Below are 18,533 nucleotides of genomic sequence, written 5' to 3' on the forward strand. Positions count from 1 at the left end.
AAAACGTGGATGACACGTGGCGCCCAGTCAGTGTGCCACATCACAATTAACAGGAGACTTAACAGTTTGACTAACGGATGTATGAGACTGTTCCAAAATTTACACTTTAGGTATGAATCTGAGACGAAAAAAACTTGATATACTAAATGTTGAAAACCACAAAACATTAGGGTAGTAAACAGTCTTTTACCCTATATTATATGTGTGGCTTTACCCTAAACTGCCATGTGGTAGCATCCTAACTCACCTCCCTCTTCTCTCTTTCTGTCCCCCCCCAACCTCGACATCTCTCTCTCAACCTCTCGTTCCACTCTCTTCTTCTGGACACGCACGGACCGTGTCACCATCAAGGAAGGCTCACAACGAGCCCAGGACCTCTTTCCTTTTCTCACCCTGTGAGATCGACGGCACGGGAGCAAAAGCTCCGACGAACCCTCCCATTTTTCCGTTAGGTAAGTCGCAGATCTTTCCTTCTCTCTGTTAATGTGATGTTGGTTGTGATTTCTGAGTCAGATCATTCCCTTTTTACTTAGGTTTTACCTCAGAATCGAGTTGGGTTGAGCACACCCATTTTTTTGGCAAACCCGTGAACGTTTAACGTTTTTCCAGTCACCTCCAGACGTATTTCGACGATCTAAAGGTAATTTTGTGTTCCTCTCATCTTGTGCTACTTATTCGTACTTAGGTTGGGGTCTAGAACCCTTGTTTTCAGGTGACCGGAGCTGTAGCAGCTCCGGCTTTCTTCTTCGACAAACCCAGGCCTTTTAGGCCGTTCTTAGTGACCACGGGCCTTAGGCCCGTTGTTTTTAAACCCAATACCCTAGCCCGTATAATTTTTATTTTTAGTTATATGTTTTTAAAACCCAAATACCCAAAAAAGGCCTTGGGCCAGTTTTAAATGAAAGGGGTTAAAGCCCGGCCTGCTTGTGTGAGGACTGTTATGCATGTGTGTGTTATGGGCCGTGCCCTGCATGGGTCCGTGTGTGTGTTTTGGGTTGGGTGTGTGTGTGTGTGGGGGTTATGTGGTGTGTGTGTGTGTGTGTGTGTGTGTGTGTGTCCATGCATGTGTGGTGTGTGTGCGTGTGTTGTGCATGTGCCGTGCATGTGTGGTGTGTGTGTGTGTGTTATGCATGTGTGGTGTGTGTGCGTGTGTTGTGCATGTGTGGTGTGTATGTATGTGCCGTGTGGGTGTGTGTTTGTGGGCTGGTGTGTGTGTGAGTGTGGGTTTGGGTTTTTAAGCCCACACCACCTTTTTCACCCAAAACCTTTTTAACCCAAAAACTCTAGGATTCTAAAACCTATTAGGGCCTAACCCATCCAACCCAAATCCTTTAGAAAATCTTTTTATTTATTTATTACATTTTTGTGCTTAGGTAAAGTTGCTAGTAGAGAAATTCTTAATCCTCATCCGCACAACTCTACTGCTGAGGAGTATCTGTGAGTGGACCATTTTTAAAATTTGCATAATTTCATAGTTTAATTTCATAAATGAATAGTATGCCTTATGAGTTTATGATTTGATTTATGATAATCAATGTTTATTGAATATGTTGATTTTCGTCTCGTGTTTTTGGTGAGGAAATTATTGGTTAGCCTATATTGAGCTATATTTTTAAAATATATTATTTTCTATAAAACCATGAACTGGTAGACTATCTGATGGATGACGATAGGATGCTAGAACATGTTTTAGAAACCCCTCTTTATAGTATAAACGATGGATGACTTTATACTATGAAGTGGTTATTTATGAGAGGCGTAACTATTTGTGCGTACCTAGTAGACACTATGCCGCCTGGGGCGAGGATCTGGTGTTGGCAGTTAGGCCGGGAGAAATAATCCCTAGCTACGGGATGAGGGACACGGAGTAGGCATTGGGCCGGGAGTTGGTAATCTCTGGCTACGGGCGCAGAGACCACGGAGCAGGCATTGGGTCGGGAGTTATATTTATTCAGCGATCTTTCTAGCAGCACACCGCGCTTACGAGACAATTTATGAGATGTTTACTGTTTTGATTTCCACAATATGACTTTTGAGATATTTTTGGCATGCTAGGATTTTATTTAAATCCATCACTTATTATGCTAGTAGTTTTCGTTAAATATATATAAACTGTGGGGGTTAGTATATTGATAACTGTTTTATTATTATTGTATCTATGAACTTGGTACACTCACCTTTATTTTGCGCCCTCATTCAGGTCTTAGAAGCGAGGACTACGACTCGACGTACGAGGCATTCCCCTTCCAGTAGCAATCTACCACTCACTTGTGTGATATCTTGTAATGGTCTTTCCTTTTTGTGAATCTTGTATTAGATTGTGTTCTGTGCACTCTAGACACTTCCTTAAACTTTGTTTACTACTTCTAGATTCTAATGTTTATTCATGAATATTTCCTCCTAATCATTACTCTTGTAATCAATAAATGGCTTTCGTCACCCTCGGGTGTCGGCCAACACATGCCTATCCTAGTATTCGGGGAATATTAGGGTCGGGGCGTGTCTATTTACCCTCCTAAAAAAGAAAAATCCTTCAACAATTTGATAGACTGATTAGAAAGAGAAAGAAATCAATTAGTTTTGTTCTCTAGCATTCCATTATGAATACTACTTGCATCTCCATGCAATGATGCGCATATTTTTTTTATTTGCGAATGATGTATTTTAATTGAATAAAATCAAAAGATCAGAATTGTTTAATTTCTTAATCTTCATTTGAAGATCACTCCTACAAAATCATTTCATATGGAGATCAATATAGTCATTCAAATGTATAGAACAAATCGACGGTGTAGGTAACAAGTAACATATTCATGATGAATTATCCATTTTTTTTATATGTTTTATTCACGATGAATCGTCCATTTATTTAATACATTTTATTCACGATGAATCGTTCATTTATTTGATACATTTTATTCACGATGAACCATCAATTTAATTGATATGTTTGGATGATAAAACGATATCCAATTTGAATGATTATTTCTAGGAGTCATCTTCATATGAAGATCAACAAATTGAACGATTCCAATCGTTAATTTATTTAGTCAAATTACGTTATTCGCAAATAAAGAATATATGCATCCTCCACATTGGGGATGCAAGTATTATCCTTTTATTTTTATTTGCTTATGTGCTACGTAACTGTAAGCATATATAATACTAGGTAGCATATGATGCTTTGCAGTTTAACGAAATGAGTAAAAGGAATAAGAAAAAAATCGTAGCGAAACAAAAATAATGGCATCCAATACGACTTCTTTTGTTTCGCCATCACAAGTGATCAGTGACTGATCTAGAAATATTTCCGCAGCTCCTTATTTCCTTGCTTTAACCCTCTTGGAGGACTTCTGTCAGTATCATATGGAAGAATGGAGACTGTGTATGAAAGAGTAATTTGATTTTCCCATTGAGGGGGAGCTTTAGATGTCTAAAAAAGTTAAGGTTCTACTATAAAATCAATTGACGGTATGGAGAGTAACCCAACTTATTTATAAGTCTATATACAAGGTCCGTACTTTCTTTGAGGTAGATTCATACTCCCAACAATGTCAAAGATAGCAACCTCTTCAATCCTTTAAAATTTACACATATGAAACTAACGGAGAAAATCACAAGGAGCTTGTAGTTCAAGTGGAAAGTCATATATTCGAATCTCCCTACTTAAATATTGCTTGTTTGTATAAAAAAAGGGAAGTTAAAAGGGAAAATTTATGTGAAGTGTAAACCTATCAAACTATAATGAGCCAAGACCTGCCATGTCATCGTTTAACGAAGAATTTAAAGGCTAGACTAATGAAAGTACGATTTTGGGAGCAAATCGTAACTTTAGGTATGAAAGAAAGGCGAAAAAAACAAAGGGAAGCAAACTGCAAATTTTACGATACTTATAGGTAGTAAAGTGAGATTCACCTAAAAAAAGTTTATACATACTTATTTTCCTTGGAATTTCTAAGTTACTGCAGTATAATAATTGAAAAGTAGATCTCTAAGATGAGGCACTTGCATGGAATGCAACCAAAGAAGCATAAATGCCATCCTTGACATTGATCAAAGTTTCATGCTTTCCTTTCTCTGTAATGACTCCATTTTTCACCACAGCGATTAAATCTGCACTCCTAATCGTGGATAACCGATGAGCAACCACCACCGCGGTTCGATCCACCATGACTCGGTCCAATGCGTCTTGAACAACTCGTTCGGATTCAGCGTCAAGAGCACTTGTGGCTTCATCTAGTAGTAAAATCTTTGGTGCCTTCATTATAGCTCTTGCAATTGCCACCCTTTGCTTCTGTCCACCGGACAGTTGAACCCCCCGCTCTCCTACTATTGTATCGTAACCCTGCATTGGTTTCCAAAGTTAACATTCTGAATAATTTTACACCGTAAGATTTTTTCAGTGATAAGTAATACGAACATGCATTACAAACATAAAGATCGAAATCTTCATGTCTGATTTGGCTTGATCTTTATGTTTTGGTATGGAACTTCGAAATGGTCATCTATTTGAGGTGGCTCGACCTTTATTTTCAGAGACACATGTCCTAGATTATATTGATCATAAACAAATCGACGAAGTTCTTAAGTCAGTGCCTACCTGTTGTAAACTACTAATGAACCTGTGAGCGTTTGCCAATTCTGCTGCAGCTATAATTTCAGCTTCTGTTGCATCCCCTTCCTTTCCATATGCAATGTTGGCTCGGATGGTTTCATTAAACAACACAGGCTCCTGGCTCACCAGCCCCATTTGCTGTCTCAACCACTTCAACTGTAGCTTTTGTATTTCGATTCCATCTAGTGTAATGTGACCAGAATCAGGATCATAAAATCTCTGCAACAATGAGATGACTGTCGATTTCCCACTTCCACTTTCTCCAACCAGAGCAACTGTCTGAAAAACACAAAATACATTACCAAATTCCAGAATCGCATATTAGACTACGAGGTTCAATCTCATGAATTAATTGAAAACCAGTAAAAGAAGAATAAGCATGCTACTAAGTTACCTTGCCGTGACGAATGGTCAAGCAAAGGTCCTGGAAGATTAGCACGTCAGGTCGAGTTGGGTACTTAAAGTTGACATGGCGTAATTCAATATCTCCCTTCACATTTTCTATAGTTGTTCCAGATTCATCACTGGAGTCTATTTTTGATTTTCGATCGAGAATTGCAAATATAGAAGCAGCAGAGCTCTTTGCTTTACTTACATCAGGGGCTAGGGAACCCGACTGAGACACTCCAATAGTTGCCATAGTGAGAGCAAAGAAAACCTACAAACCAGAGGAGCAATTATTATTTTTTACTTCAAGTAACAAGTACTTATTTAGCAGAGTTCAGACATAGGAACGAGTCTTCCGTGCCGTTTACTACTTACAGACTTGTAGGGCAAGGCAAAGTAACTTACCCGGAAAACATCGGAGAATGTTGTCTTTCCAGCTGAAACAAGTCGGGCTCCTGCGTAAAAACTAGTGGCATGCACGGAATACATAAAAAAGAAGGATAGCCCAAATCCTATCCCACTGATTAACCCTTGTCTAATCCCTTTCTTAATTGGGCCTTCACATTTTTTCTGGTACAATTCAATCACCTTCTCTTCGGCACAGAAGGAAGCAATTGTTCTGATATTCCCTACAGCATCATTCGCTACTTGGCTTGCCTCCTCGTACATTTTCTGCAACCATAATGATAAAAATTAGTCTTATACATATCATGTATGTGAGATCGGATCATGTTTTGAACTGCATCGATTACAAGTTGGGTACTATAATTCTTTTCCAATTTTTGGATTGCAGAGAAATACCTTCGCATCCGCACTGAATCCTTTCATGAATTTGACTTGAAAATATCCATTTACTCCTAACAGAGGCAGCAAAACAAGAACTATAAGAGCAAGTTGCCAATTTGCCAGAAAAGCAGTCACCAAACCAGCAACTGCAGTTGCTAAGTTCTGAACAAGCAAACCAAGCCCATCTCCAACCAGCCCCCGCAAAGAAGCTGCATCTGCAGAAAGCCTTGCACCAATTGCACCACTTGAGTGCTCAGGATCGTCAAACCAACTTACTTCCATGTAAACCACCTTCTCAAAGCACATCGATCGGACTCGTTTTATTAACCTACAACCCGCGACAGCGAAAAGGTATTGTCTTAATGGATGTGCTATGGAAGAAGCCAGTCCAAGAACAATAAAGATTAATGCCCAAAACTTTGAATCCTTTCGGACTTCATGCGGTGGCTCAAAGAAGGTTTTGGTTATACAGGCTAATAATACCCCCAAAAAAGGTGAGAATACCCCATTGACTGCTGCAGCTATAGTTCCTAGTAACAAGACTGGGATCTCTGGCTTGTTCAGGTAAGCTAGGCGGCGAAGTGAGACTTCTGGAGGCACTCTTGATGATTTTGAGTCAGGAATATTTGATCCTGGAGGTGCTGCTTCAAGGACACCTACTGCAGTGGGCACACCAAATGAGATTGAGAGGGAATGACGACCACTATTTCGTCTTCCAGATGATCCCCAGCTTATGGATCGTAAGTTTGAAAATCTTGGACTTGCATGTCTCCGAGAATCCACACTACTAATTTCTGGCCTATCGTGATCATTCACATTCGTCTTTTCTGACACTGCTCTCATTTCTTGCAACCTTATAAGCCGGCTATATGCTCCTTCAGAGTCCTTAATTAGCTCAGAATGTGGTCCTGCTTACGTGAAAAGCTCAGTATGTGCAGTACTCATTAATTAATTCAGATTATGTGTAATGATACTTCAAATTTTTTTGGAAGTAAGCTGGGAAACAGAAAACAAAAGTGTTACCTTTTTCAACAATTGTCCCTCTATGTATAACTGCAATGGTGTCAGCATTCCTTACTGTGCTCAAACGATGGGCTACAACAACAGTAGTGCGACCAATCATAATTCTATCCAATGCCTCCTGCACAACTCTCTCAGATTCTGCATCGAGAGCACTTGTGGCTTCGTCTAAAAGTAGAATTCTTGGGTCTTTCAAGATTGCTCTAGCTATAGCAACTCTCTGCTTTTGTCCCCCAGATAGCTGAGCTCCATGTTCACCAACCATTGTGTCTAGTCCCTAAAAAATGAATTGAATGAGCTGAATTATGCTATGGTTCCATCTTTTAATGTATCGAAATGGTAAGATCAACAAAGAAACACCCAAACTTAGAGTAAGTATAAACGAATTTAACCTGAGGCAGTTTGTCTATGAATTTAGCTGCATTAGCAAGCTCAACAGCAGCCCTTATTTCATCATTAGTTGCACGCTCCTTCCCATAAGCAATGTTATCTTTAATGCTACAAGTAAACAAAACGGGTTCCTGACTGACAAGGCCTATTTTCTGTCTGATCCATTTCAGCTGGAATTCTTTCAGATTAAGACCATCGATAAGAACTTCCCCAGCTTGGGGGTCATAAAATCTCTCAATCAAACTGATTACAGTGGATTTACCACTTCCGCTTCCTCCAACCAAAGCAGCAGTTGCACCACTAGGTATTGAGAGAGAAAATCCACGGAATATTTGTTCACCTGGTCTTGCAGGATAACTAAAATAAACATCCCTCAGTTCAATCTCTCCATGGATCTCTTGTAACTGCTCCCCATTAGTGTCATAAGTATCTATCTCAGGCTTTCTGTTAATCGTCTCAAACATTTTATAAGCTGCAGCTTTTCCAGCAGCAAATGCACTCATGCATGGAGATGCCTGCCCAAGGGACCTGAAAATTTATCACAGAGACATGTTCATATCTCGACATTCTGTAGCCTCAAATATAAAATTTTGGGGTGTTACCAGTGAAATCATGCTAGGGTCACAAAAATTATTGATCAAATTTTACTAAATTGCAACTTACAGGGAGCCATTCAACACAGCGAAAACTACATTCATTACTTCTCCTCCTGTATATCCTTTTTCAACTATCATCTTTCCGCCAAACCATATAGCCAAACCATAACTACACATTACAATAAGCCTCATAGAACCAATCCCAAATCCAGAAGCCAAACCCTCGTGCACACCCGACTTGTAAGCTTTAATCAAGGAGCTGTTGTAATTAGCTATGGCATGTTTCTCTCCTGTAAATGAGACAACCTGCAATGCGAATACTCATCGTTTTTGTTCTATAACAAGAGATTATAGAAAATAAAATGTTATTTTAAAGACAAGTAAGCATACAGTTCTGATTGAACCAACTGTCTGATCTACCACAGTTGATGCCAGTGAATAAGCAGTTTGCCCACGGGATGCCAACTTCGATATAACGATGCCCATCATGGCCCCAGAGAAGACAAGAAGGGGAATGGACGATAGCATGACAAGGGTGAGAAGCCACCCCTTAACAAATGCGATAATAAAGCTTCCGATGAATGTTGCAATTAATTGGATAAAACTTCCTACCTGCAAGAAGAACATGAAAAAAATTAGAGACTGCTAGAGAAAATGGCAATCACTTGAGGCTTTTTGTGGCGTGTAGATACCTTCTCGCCCATGGCCTCTTGAATGAGCACAGTATCACCTGACATCCTCCCAATAATTTCCCCAGTGTTTGTTTCGTTATCGAAAAAACCAACATCTTGCCTTAATATTGTTTTCAAATATAAGCCTCTTATTCGTGCAGCCTGTCTCTCTCCGGTGATCATCCAGCAAGACATCTCTGACATACAGCAAAAGCTAATTGATTATCTCAGTTTCCAAGAAGCCAAGTTATTTGTTCAATACTCGAAGGGAGCTCAGTAATACTTACGCAGAAATGCAGCAGCACCAGCTCCCACGGCCAAGTAAACATACTTCAGAGCTACCTGAGGATATGATCCTATTTAGCAACTAAACCGCAGACTCCATAAGCCAAATTAAAAGTTCAAAAAAAGGAAGTTCAGACACAAATTGTAATGGAACGACCGTTTGACTAGACAAGATTTGAATCGAGTCCATGATTCCAAGTCCTATTAGGTCCATGATTCCTAGTAAATATGTATTCGTAAAGAAAAGTTTTTACTTGGTTTTAGCCACAGAATATTTACCTTAGAAACTGCACCCACCACATCTTTGGTATTCCCAGTTCCTCCAAAAGAATTAATCATATCTCCTATGATTACAGTCACTAGGGGCTGACAGAGCCCATTTCCAATGGCGCTGATTACACCCACAGACATTAGCATGTAATCCAAGGAATCAGCAAAGGAGAAAAGCTTGTAATATGGTACTGTTTTGGTGCCATCCTCCTTGCTCTTGCTCGTATCTTGCGCATTGTTTTCGGAATCCTCCACGGTTGAATCGCCGTTTGATGCTGCCACGTCCCGCTCCTTGACTGCCTCTCCATCGACAGGATTTACCTCAGCCATGTCTTAATGTTAACTTGCTGTTTTTGACGAGCAGCAGCACTTCAGAAAGTTAGTTGCTTTGTTTTACAACACAAAGCAACTCAGACAACTTAGGTGGTGAGATCAGAGCTGCAAAAGGAACTATTTATTGTTTGAATTGGCAACCAAACTTTCTTTTTAAAAAAGAAAAAAAATTTGAAACATCATATGAACTTGTACAACTTTTTTAATTTGTCGTATAAACTAAAATTTTGAGAAATTTGTCATATCAACTTTTCAAAATCATTAATTTGTCATTTCATCCTAACTCTGTTAAGTTTGCCACCCAAAATAAGCCATATGCCTTGCAAATGACTTGGTTTCAAGGTTATTTCCAGCTTTTTAACTCCTCACACTCTTTCAAGATTATTTCCGATATTTCAACTCCTTTTTTAAAGAATAGGTGGATCGCGTTAAATTCTCAAAGCTTGTAATTAGTTAAACTACATGTTAATAAGCCTAATATAATTTTTTAATAGTTCACCTTAAGTTTTTGAAACGAACACGACATACTTTTTTATTACTAGTCAAAATTTTTGGGTTCATACCAAAGAGAAGTAGCTTGTGAAAAAGAGGTCAAATGTCCGAAACCAATTTCTTCCTCCACCTCCTAGTATAAATATATCCTTGTATAAAAATAAAATAAAAATTAAAAAAAAACTTGTGAAAATGAGGTCAAAAGTCTGAAATTACCCTAAATACAAGTAATGTACAATGCACGTGAATTATTTTGGATGGAAACTTTAACGGGGTTAAGATAAGATGACAAACTAAGAATTTTAGAAAATTGATATGACAAATCGTTTAAAAAATTAATTTGTATGACACACTAAAAAAGTGTATAAGTTCATATGACATTTCAAAAAAATTTCTTAAAAAAAATATAGTTCTCCAAATAATGGATGACAAATTTCCTGTAATATAATATAGAGTTTGATTATTCATCCAAAAATTAAAAAATCATTCAGCCAAAAGTTTTCCATGAAATATTATTCTTAAAAAAATAAAAAAATTCAAAAGCTTCACATAGCAACCATGCAATGCAAGGAAGCTAATTCTTGTAAGTATTATAAATCAAAAGAAGAAAAAGAAAGCTACGGAGAACATATCTTTGCAACCTCACAAGACTAAATTCCATCCTCCACAACACACATGCAATTAAGCCCTAATTAACTCGGAAACGAAGAATCAAATCAAAAGACAAAGCCAAGGAAAGCAAAGCTGCTAATGGAGAGAATATATAGTCTACAGATTGGAAACATACTTTACAAACATGATAGATGCAACCTTAGTATTGAAGAAACAAGCTTTATACCACTTTTTGGGAAATGGATTGGTAATTTTTTTATTTTTGCTTTGATGGGACGAGTTTTGTTTTTAATTTTTGGGGGCTTTTTAGTCAGAACGGTATCTGAGATTGACATAACTCCTTACTTTAGTCATTTAGATTGAAAATCGATAGAAGTGGTCCTGAGTTTGTCCATTGTCAATCAATCTCCGTTAAATTGGGGGTATCTTTGTCCAATCAACCCCTCAATTTGCTTTTCTATTTAACGGAAATTTTTCACAAAATGATCAAAATGATTTACGGTGGACAAACCACTTCTATCAATTTTAAAAGTCAGGAACTAAAGTAAGGAGTTATATAAATTTCAAAGATCATTTTGGCTAAAAAGAATGGAAATGTAATGGTAACTTTGGGTTGATTTGACATTTCAGTTATGGATGAAAGGTTTTCTTAGCCAAAATGGTTATTGAGATTGACATGACCCTTACTTTGGCCTTTGACAATGAAAATAGATAGAAGTGATCCTTAAGTTTGTTCACCGTAAATCATTTTGGTTATTATGTGAAAAATCAATCAATATCCTCATTAAATTGTAATATGAACAACTACGTGACAACCATTTTAAGAATATTTTTATCAAACTAACCGCTCCACTTAATGAGAATATTGACATAATTTTCACGAAGGGACAAAAATGATCTACAGTGACCAAAATATTAGAACATCACAATGTTAAGATAATGGCGGCTAAGCTGTTTATAAACATGTGAAGTTTAGGTAAATAATAAATGAAAAAAGAAGAAACTTGGTTGGTAATTTCGGAATTCTCAGAAAATAATTTGAACCTCCCATATTTTGTAGGATTTTAAAATTTAAAATTTTTTATGTATCCACCGTTTAATGCTTTTTTATTTCTTCTAAATTTATCTGATATTTGTATCCGTTACGTGTGTAACATAAAATCATATTAGACAATGTAAATGCTTTGGAGATTCAAAAAGCGGTTGAGTTAGTAACATTTGAGCAAAAAGGTTGAAGAATATTACATGTAAGGACGCCCTGTTTTACTTCCATAGGTAACTTGCAAAACAAGTAAGCTGGAATATATTACACCACTAAGGCAGAGCTTCCTCACCACCATTGCATCTTTGTTAGTTGAAGGTCTACAACTTGCTAATCACTCAAGTCATCATGGAAAAAGTTCATCTCACCTTCCGCCCCCTCCTCCTCCTCGTCATCATCATCGGTGGCAACGCCAGCATTGGCCGGATTGACATCTGCATCAGCCAAGGTTACCAGCTCAATGGATCCGTTCCTAGTCTCTCCGTTTGCAATTCCACATTCGTAATCAACGAGATCATTTTCGTATTCATCAACCTGTTCGATTTCGTTGTAAAGGACTTCCTAACAGAGAAATGATAAAGAACTTGATTTCAGACAATGCATAAGATTTCGTGTAGTTTTATAAAGAAGCCTTTGGTGTCAATGGCACAAAACCAAGCCACTCTGCCGGATAATAGAATCTACACTTGAAATACCTCATTGTCTAGCAAGTCATTTTCCGCAGCATCTACAATCCAATCATCTAGCAACCGCTCTAACAGCACATTGTCAAGGGAGGTTGAATTTTCCGGCCTTCTTCGTAATTTTTGTTCTCTAAGACGCAAATTGTAATGAACGTAGATGAGGTCGTTTAACCTTTTTTGGGCCAAACGATTACTTCTCGGATTGTACAATTGATCGTATATACTCCAGTTATGCTCACACCCAAAAGAAGAGCATGTCTGACTCAATATACGCACAGCTATACGCTGCAGCTCTAAGCAACTTATCCCATGTTGTTGCCACCATGCAGCTAATAAGAAACAAGAAACAAAAACGGAGAAATGTATCAACTAATGGAATAACGCCCAGAGGGCATACATATACCGGAAATCTAAAACATGTAGCATGGCAGTCTAATGCTATACCTGGATCAAGCTCTGTTCTTGTACTGATTGCCAATTCAGTTCCAAAATCAGCTTTAGCAGAATTGTAATCAGAAATCTGAGATGTTCGGATACAGAATGGGAAAATATAATAAGACCCATCTCAATATATAAAACCATTCAGGATCCAAATAATGAAATCGAGTACGAAAAAACTATTACCTGCATAGATGCAGAAATCCTATTTGAATGGTCTGGCTCCAGCCGAACAATGCATTCGTTAAGTCCACGCATCACCTCAGTATGCTACACAAATTACCAACTGGATTAGGAAATAACTTAACATCATGATAAAAAACACAAGCAGCCATTGTTTCTCCTACCGCCGTAAAATCAGGTCGATATCTGTATGATGGATTTAAGTAGTAAGCAGCTACGTATACAGGGTGGTAGAACAGTGAGTTCCAATGACTCTCTATAACGCTCCAAAATGGTTCATATTTACGGACATGAATGGTTTTTATTGCAATCTTTGCCCTGTACATGTCATTATATATAGATGACATTGACAAGTGGTCACCATTCTCAACCTTTTGAAGAATTTGCATTATCGGGTCCACTGAATTCCTAACAAACTGTAACTTCTTCCAAAATGCAGCATTTAAGACAATATTTTCCACTTCTTTTCCCTCAAATGATTTGGAGCACTGAGATGAAATCCATTTGTTTGATTGAAACATTCTTTTAAGACCAGTCTTGTGGTCCAGCAAGCTTTGTAAGGTAGCAAAGCTAGAAGCAAACCGGGTGATAGACGATCTCAAAAGTTCCTTCCCCTGTGTGAAATCACTCTTCATAAAATTTAACAACCAAACTTGGTTGTAAATGAGCTTTGTAACTTTTTGGCCCTTCTCCATGCACTCCGCTACGCATCTTATCCTCAAAAAATCTTCAAGCGTTTGATCGATACAACTGGTGGCGCATGGGGTCCAGAATAAATTCTTTCTCTTCTCCTCAAGCATCTTTCCAGCAGCCTTATAACTAGGAGTATTTGGAGTGATTACCTGGGGATTAGACGCAAAGCAAAGTTAGTAGCGTAAGACAGTTCGAGATGGGCAACTATATGAGAAACAAATCAAACCCAAATAAAATCAAATACCTGAACTACATTTTCCTCCCCCATCTCTTCAACCACTTTGTCCAGCAACATAAACAAATTCAAAGCATCTTCAACAATTTCAGTGGCATCAACTGAAGAAACAAAGTACACACCATTTGGACCGGAAGCCAACAAGTTTATCAATATTCTACCCTCTGTGTCTCTCCAACTGTCGGCCATAATAGAACAGCCAGTGGTTGCCCATGATGCCTTATACTCAGCCAGGTAGTTTCTAATGGTTGCAATTTCCTCTTGTAGAAACCGACCGGTTATTATTTGGCTTGGAGGTGCAACCATACCCTGCCCATATTGGCCAACCAATTCCAGCATCTTATGAAAGTATAGGGAGTCTGCTGCTTGTATAGGAACTCCTGCATGGTAAAAGAATTTGCAAATTCCGGAAATAACTTCCTTGTGGGAAATTTTATTTGACATTGTTCTGACCCTTGCTTGCTTGTAAGATTGTGGTGGAAAACTCTTAGGAGATGTCAAGAACAGAGAATCGAGCCTTGATCTTTTAAATAATGGTTCAGAACCAGTGCTGGGAGGCAGCGACAAGAATGTATGTCTCAAATTTTGGCCCAATCTCCTATCACCATCGATGAAGCTTTCCTGGCTCATATGTGGCAGAACAGCTTCCATTTGGTCATCGTCTTGGCCTTCATTATCTGACAGAGGATCAAAATTTGATATGTCCTTGGAATCGGGTTGTCTCTGTCTCCTTCCAGTACGATGCCATTTCATATTCTCCTTTATTTTAACATAGACATCATCAGGAGCATGTTTACAAGGTGCTACTTCTCCAGGAATTCTAGCTAAATGTTGTTTAAACCGATTGATACCACCACTAACTATTTTCTCGCAATAATTGCATTTCACCTTTTTCTTTTTCTCATCCTGAGCAACGCCATGTTCCCACCCAGGATCAACATACCCTAACGACCGAAGAGGAGTCAATTTCATAGCTAAATTCCTCTCACCCACCAACTGCTTTCCTTTGCTTCTATAACCAACATGCACATCTTCTTCGTCATCGTTGGATTGGAAATTCAGATATGCTTGGCCAATATCTTCGGAAAGCCTAGGTTTCTTATGAGAACGACTTCCTTTCATATTTTCTTTCATACGAAAGTATACATCGTCTGGAGCTTTATCACAATAAGTAACTTCTCCAGAAACTCGGGCTAAATGTTGCTTCAATCTGTATATTCCACCACTAACTATTTTTCCACAGTAATTGCATTTAACCTTTTTCTTCCTCTCATCTTGAGCAACGCCATGGTCCCATCCAGGGTCAACAAGTCCAGATGAGCGCATTGTAGCTACCAATTCAATCCATTTAAGAATTTATTCAAGAAACTACCGTTATCTGATTCACACACTGTATCCTCAGCACTAACAGAAGTCAATATCTTTGATCATGCGATGTTGCATGGTCCATTGACACTAGTAAAAGAGGACGTTGGTGTTTACCGCAGTCACAGTCAAGCAACAGGAAATAGGAACCTGCAGCAGATTTAAGAAAATGAAGGTTGTATTTTCGTGCATTATCTTAAGGGAAACATACAGGTCAATAACAAAGCATAGCAAGCACAAACAAGAAATCCATAACGTTGAGTATGACGATGGTAAAGGCAGATAACATCAAAAAATAGCTGTCACGATTCTTAAACGTGCTTGCTACATCGATACAACATCGGAAAAAGACATCCGGGTTTTAGGAACATATAACAGGTGGTGTTAAAATGTCATTTAACCGTTCAAATGAAAATTTCAACAGAAAAAAGTTCATAAAAAAAAGCTTCTCAAGCAACAAATAGGTTTCAAAACTCAATCCAAAACTTCCCAAGTAAATTTTTTTTCTAAGCATTTGAAGCAGCAGAGAATTACTTGAAACAACAAAAACGTCAAGAACTGAAGTAGTTACTAAATCATGGCAGAAAGCAAACATTGTACGTAGGTAGCTACCAGAATCATCATAAAAATAATCACACCAAAAGTTACTAAATTTGATGCAAATTACAATGAACCACCAATAAATACAGCTTAAATTTTCTAACACCAAAAATTCAAGGCTAAAAATTTCTAACACAATAATACGAAGAGGGGATAATCTGATTCCACTAAACCCAGCAAAAAAACTAGTATCCATGTCTCTGAAAACTGAAAAGTAAAAATCTTGCTCAAATTTTCCGTACCTGGGTCAGAAATTTCGACGAATCTGAAAGTTTTTGGATTTGGGTGAGAGAAATCCGGATTTGGCGATGATTGATACGTAAGAAGGAGGGGAAATCGATGGAAAATTAGGGTTTTTGACGGTCCGATTGGTGGGAAAAATTAAAAATTTGGGGGAAGGAGGAAGAACGAGCCGGGATCGTTCGGAATCGTGAGTCGCGAGTGGGATAGGTTCGACTCGATTGCTCGACCCGCCGATTTTTAGGGTTTCTGTTCTTTATGGTAAAGATATTAATCTTCTTTTTTATTTTTCACTATTTCCTACAAATAATTGATTTGAGAAAAAAAATGTTAAAAGATTAAAATATGGCGCATATAACACGGCTTTTGCCCCCCAAAAGTTTTTATTTTCTTTTTATTTGTTTTATTTTTCTTTTAAAATTCAAGACAAATATTTATATTGCAGAATTTAATTGTGTGAGTTTGACTCAGTGAGTGGATAATTATTCGTTGAATCGTCGCCAAAGGTCTTTTGTAACGGTTACAAGTTAGGCTAATCTTTCTTCTTGCTTAATCGGGTTTTAATACTGACACGTGGTACGCATTTACATAATATATACTTGAGAAATGTTAAGAATTCTCTCAAAAGTAGGACTCTTTGTGGACTTCCTGTCACCTTATGTTTTTTTATATAATATTTTATAATATTGACACACGAATTAACGTTAAATTGTAAAATGACAAAAAGTCTATGACCCACTTTTTTTTTTTTTTTTTTGAGAAGCAAAATAACATTAAGAGATGGAAAAACCCCAGGAACACCCAAGGGTCCTAGAGTCAAACAACAAGGCACTAGTAGCTGTTGGAGGCACATAGCCAATCCAAACATGGAAGTTATCTAAACCATGCCCACAAAAAGTGATGGCATCAGCTACAAAATTAGATTCTCTCAAAATATGCTTCCAAGTAATAGAGTTAAAAGAAGAGGCCAGCCATTTGATATCTTCAACAATAGTAATGATACGCCGAAGTATGTTACATTGAAAGAGGCTTCTTAGTATTTCTCTATATACTTTTTAACAAAGAGGAGACATGAACTTTTAAGCATAAAACTATCGCCAACCCAAATGCGATCAAATTTTTGTCAAGAAAACCACAAATTTGATTAAACTAATGAGACAATTAAGTGGGAAAAAGCTTAAAATGGGTGTTGCAAGCTATTGAAAATTTAGTTTGATTTCATGATTTGTTTACCGTGGAGGATTGAGGAATTTTTTTTTTTGGATGGGTAAGATATAAAATTTTGGTGGTGTGTGGGTTGTTAAGATGGCGCCAGAACAATTGAGGAAGGAAGTTGTGATAGATAAATTTGAATGGAGCGAGTGAATTTGCGTGAAAGAGTGGGAAAAACCCAAAATGGTAGATGATTGTGGGTAGAAAAAGGGATATGCAGCCACACCCTATCTTAACCAACTATTGGATGGACAAATCCGGTCCAATAGAGAGATTTTTCGAGGTATGTGAGCTGCTCTTGCTATTGAAGAGATCCGTCCTTGTGTTTACTTACTTAGAATAAGTAGGTCATGAATTGACAAGTCAAAATGTGAGAGTGGGAAAATGTGTGTGAGAACATTTAACCCCTAACCCATCAAATTCTTGATATTTCAGGTTACGAATTGTAAATGAAACGTACCTAATGGTTTCTTCTTTTTTCAAAACAATTCACCCAAGAGCTTTTACTATTCGTTAGCAATTTATACAGGTACATATATATTCTATCAGTATATCAGTACTTAGATGAACATCCGGGCATACATACATATAGTATTTTCTCAAGCAAGATGTCACGTATTTTCTGGACAACCAGACAGCATTCCTATTTACCAGTAATCTTTACAAGAACAGTATCCCCTTCTAAAATGGTGGAAGCGATTTCTATCCCTCACGATTATTTCGCGGTGGAAAACCTTCGAGATGAGCTTGCTTGCCCGGTGGCAGTCTTTGCAGACTCGTAAATTCTTTGATATACGAACAGTTTCCCCGGGTTTGGTCTTCAATAGGCCGAAGGCAATTGCAAGTTTCTCACTGTGGTAGTATAAAGGATTCTTCTTTTCCTCCTCATCAAGATCATGCAACACTCCCTCTGTGTCCGGAACATATCCTGCAGATCTTATAGATTGCAACATTTCATCGACTTTCGCATATATCTCTTTTGTCTGAGGATGAGACCCTCCGCCGGCAATAAATTCATTGACAGAGCCTTCCAGTTCAATCATGGAAAATCCAGGAACCTTCTTCACTACCCTGTCATTCATCAATCTTCTCACATTGGCAACATCTTCCCACCTGTCCGCATTCGCATATAGATTTGCAAACAACACATAGCGCCCGCTATTTTCTGCTTCCAGTTTGATTACCCTCCTCCCTATTTCCTCTCCCAGTTCAACATTTCCATGGATCTTACAAGCTCCGAGGAGAGCACCCAATACACCTACATCGGGGCTCATTGGCATCTCGTTTATTAGCTTTCTTGCTTCCTCCAGCCTCCCGGCTCTTCCAAGAAGATCAACCATGCAGCCAAAATGCTCTGTTCGGGGCTCAATACCGTGGACTTCAAC

The 18,533-nt window shown here is 38.1% G+C and overlaps 2 protein-coding genes across 3 annotated transcripts; both read right to left on the reverse strand.

The window, feature by feature from the left end:
• Window positions 1–3,864: 3,864 nt before the first annotated feature.
• LOC103452611 (ABC transporter B family member 11-like) lies at window positions 3,865–9,429 on the reverse strand. Its single transcript, XM_008392127.4, has 12 exons — window positions 9,030–9,429; window positions 8,753–8,807; window positions 8,487–8,662; window positions 8,185–8,406; window positions 7,862–8,100; window positions 7,201–7,726; window positions 6,812–7,085; window positions 5,804–6,696; window positions 5,408–5,674; window positions 5,010–5,273; window positions 4,601–4,894; window positions 3,865–4,345 (listed from the first exon to the last, which is right to left on the reverse strand). The coding sequence occupies exons 1-12, from the start codon at window positions 9,348–9,350 to the stop codon at window positions 3,992–3,994; spliced, it is 3,885 nt and encodes a 1,294-aa protein (XP_008390349.3). The 5' UTR covers window positions 9,351–9,429; the 3' UTR covers window positions 3,865–3,991.
• A 2,219-nt stretch (window positions 9,430–11,648) lies between these two features.
• On the reverse strand, window positions 11,649–16,264 carry LOC103452610 (uncharacterized). 2 transcript variants are annotated; one of them, XM_029091464.2, is made up of 7 exons: window positions 15,939–16,264; window positions 13,741–15,246; window positions 12,968–13,645; window positions 12,807–12,890; window positions 12,627–12,702; window positions 12,195–12,511; window positions 11,649–12,060 (listed from the first exon to the last, which is right to left on the reverse strand). In XM_029091464.2, the coding sequence occupies exons 2-7, from the start codon at window positions 15,055–15,057 to the stop codon at window positions 11,830–11,832; spliced, it is 2,703 nt and encodes a 900-aa protein (XP_028947297.2). In that variant the 5' UTR covers window positions 15,058–15,246; window positions 15,939–16,264; the 3' UTR covers window positions 11,649–11,829. The 2 variants fall into 2 exon arrangements, with proteins under 2 accessions (XP_028947297.2, XP_070666922.1); XM_070810821.1 differs by having other exon boundaries at window positions 11,649–12,056; window positions 15,939–16,212.
• Between the last annotated feature and the right edge of the window lie 2,269 nt (window positions 16,265–18,533).

Source organism: Malus domestica, chromosome 13, assembly GCF_042453785.1.
Source record: "Malus domestica chromosome 13, GDT2T_hap1".
Classification (NCBI taxonomy): Eukaryota; Viridiplantae; Streptophyta; class Magnoliopsida; order Rosales; family Rosaceae; genus Malus; species Malus domestica.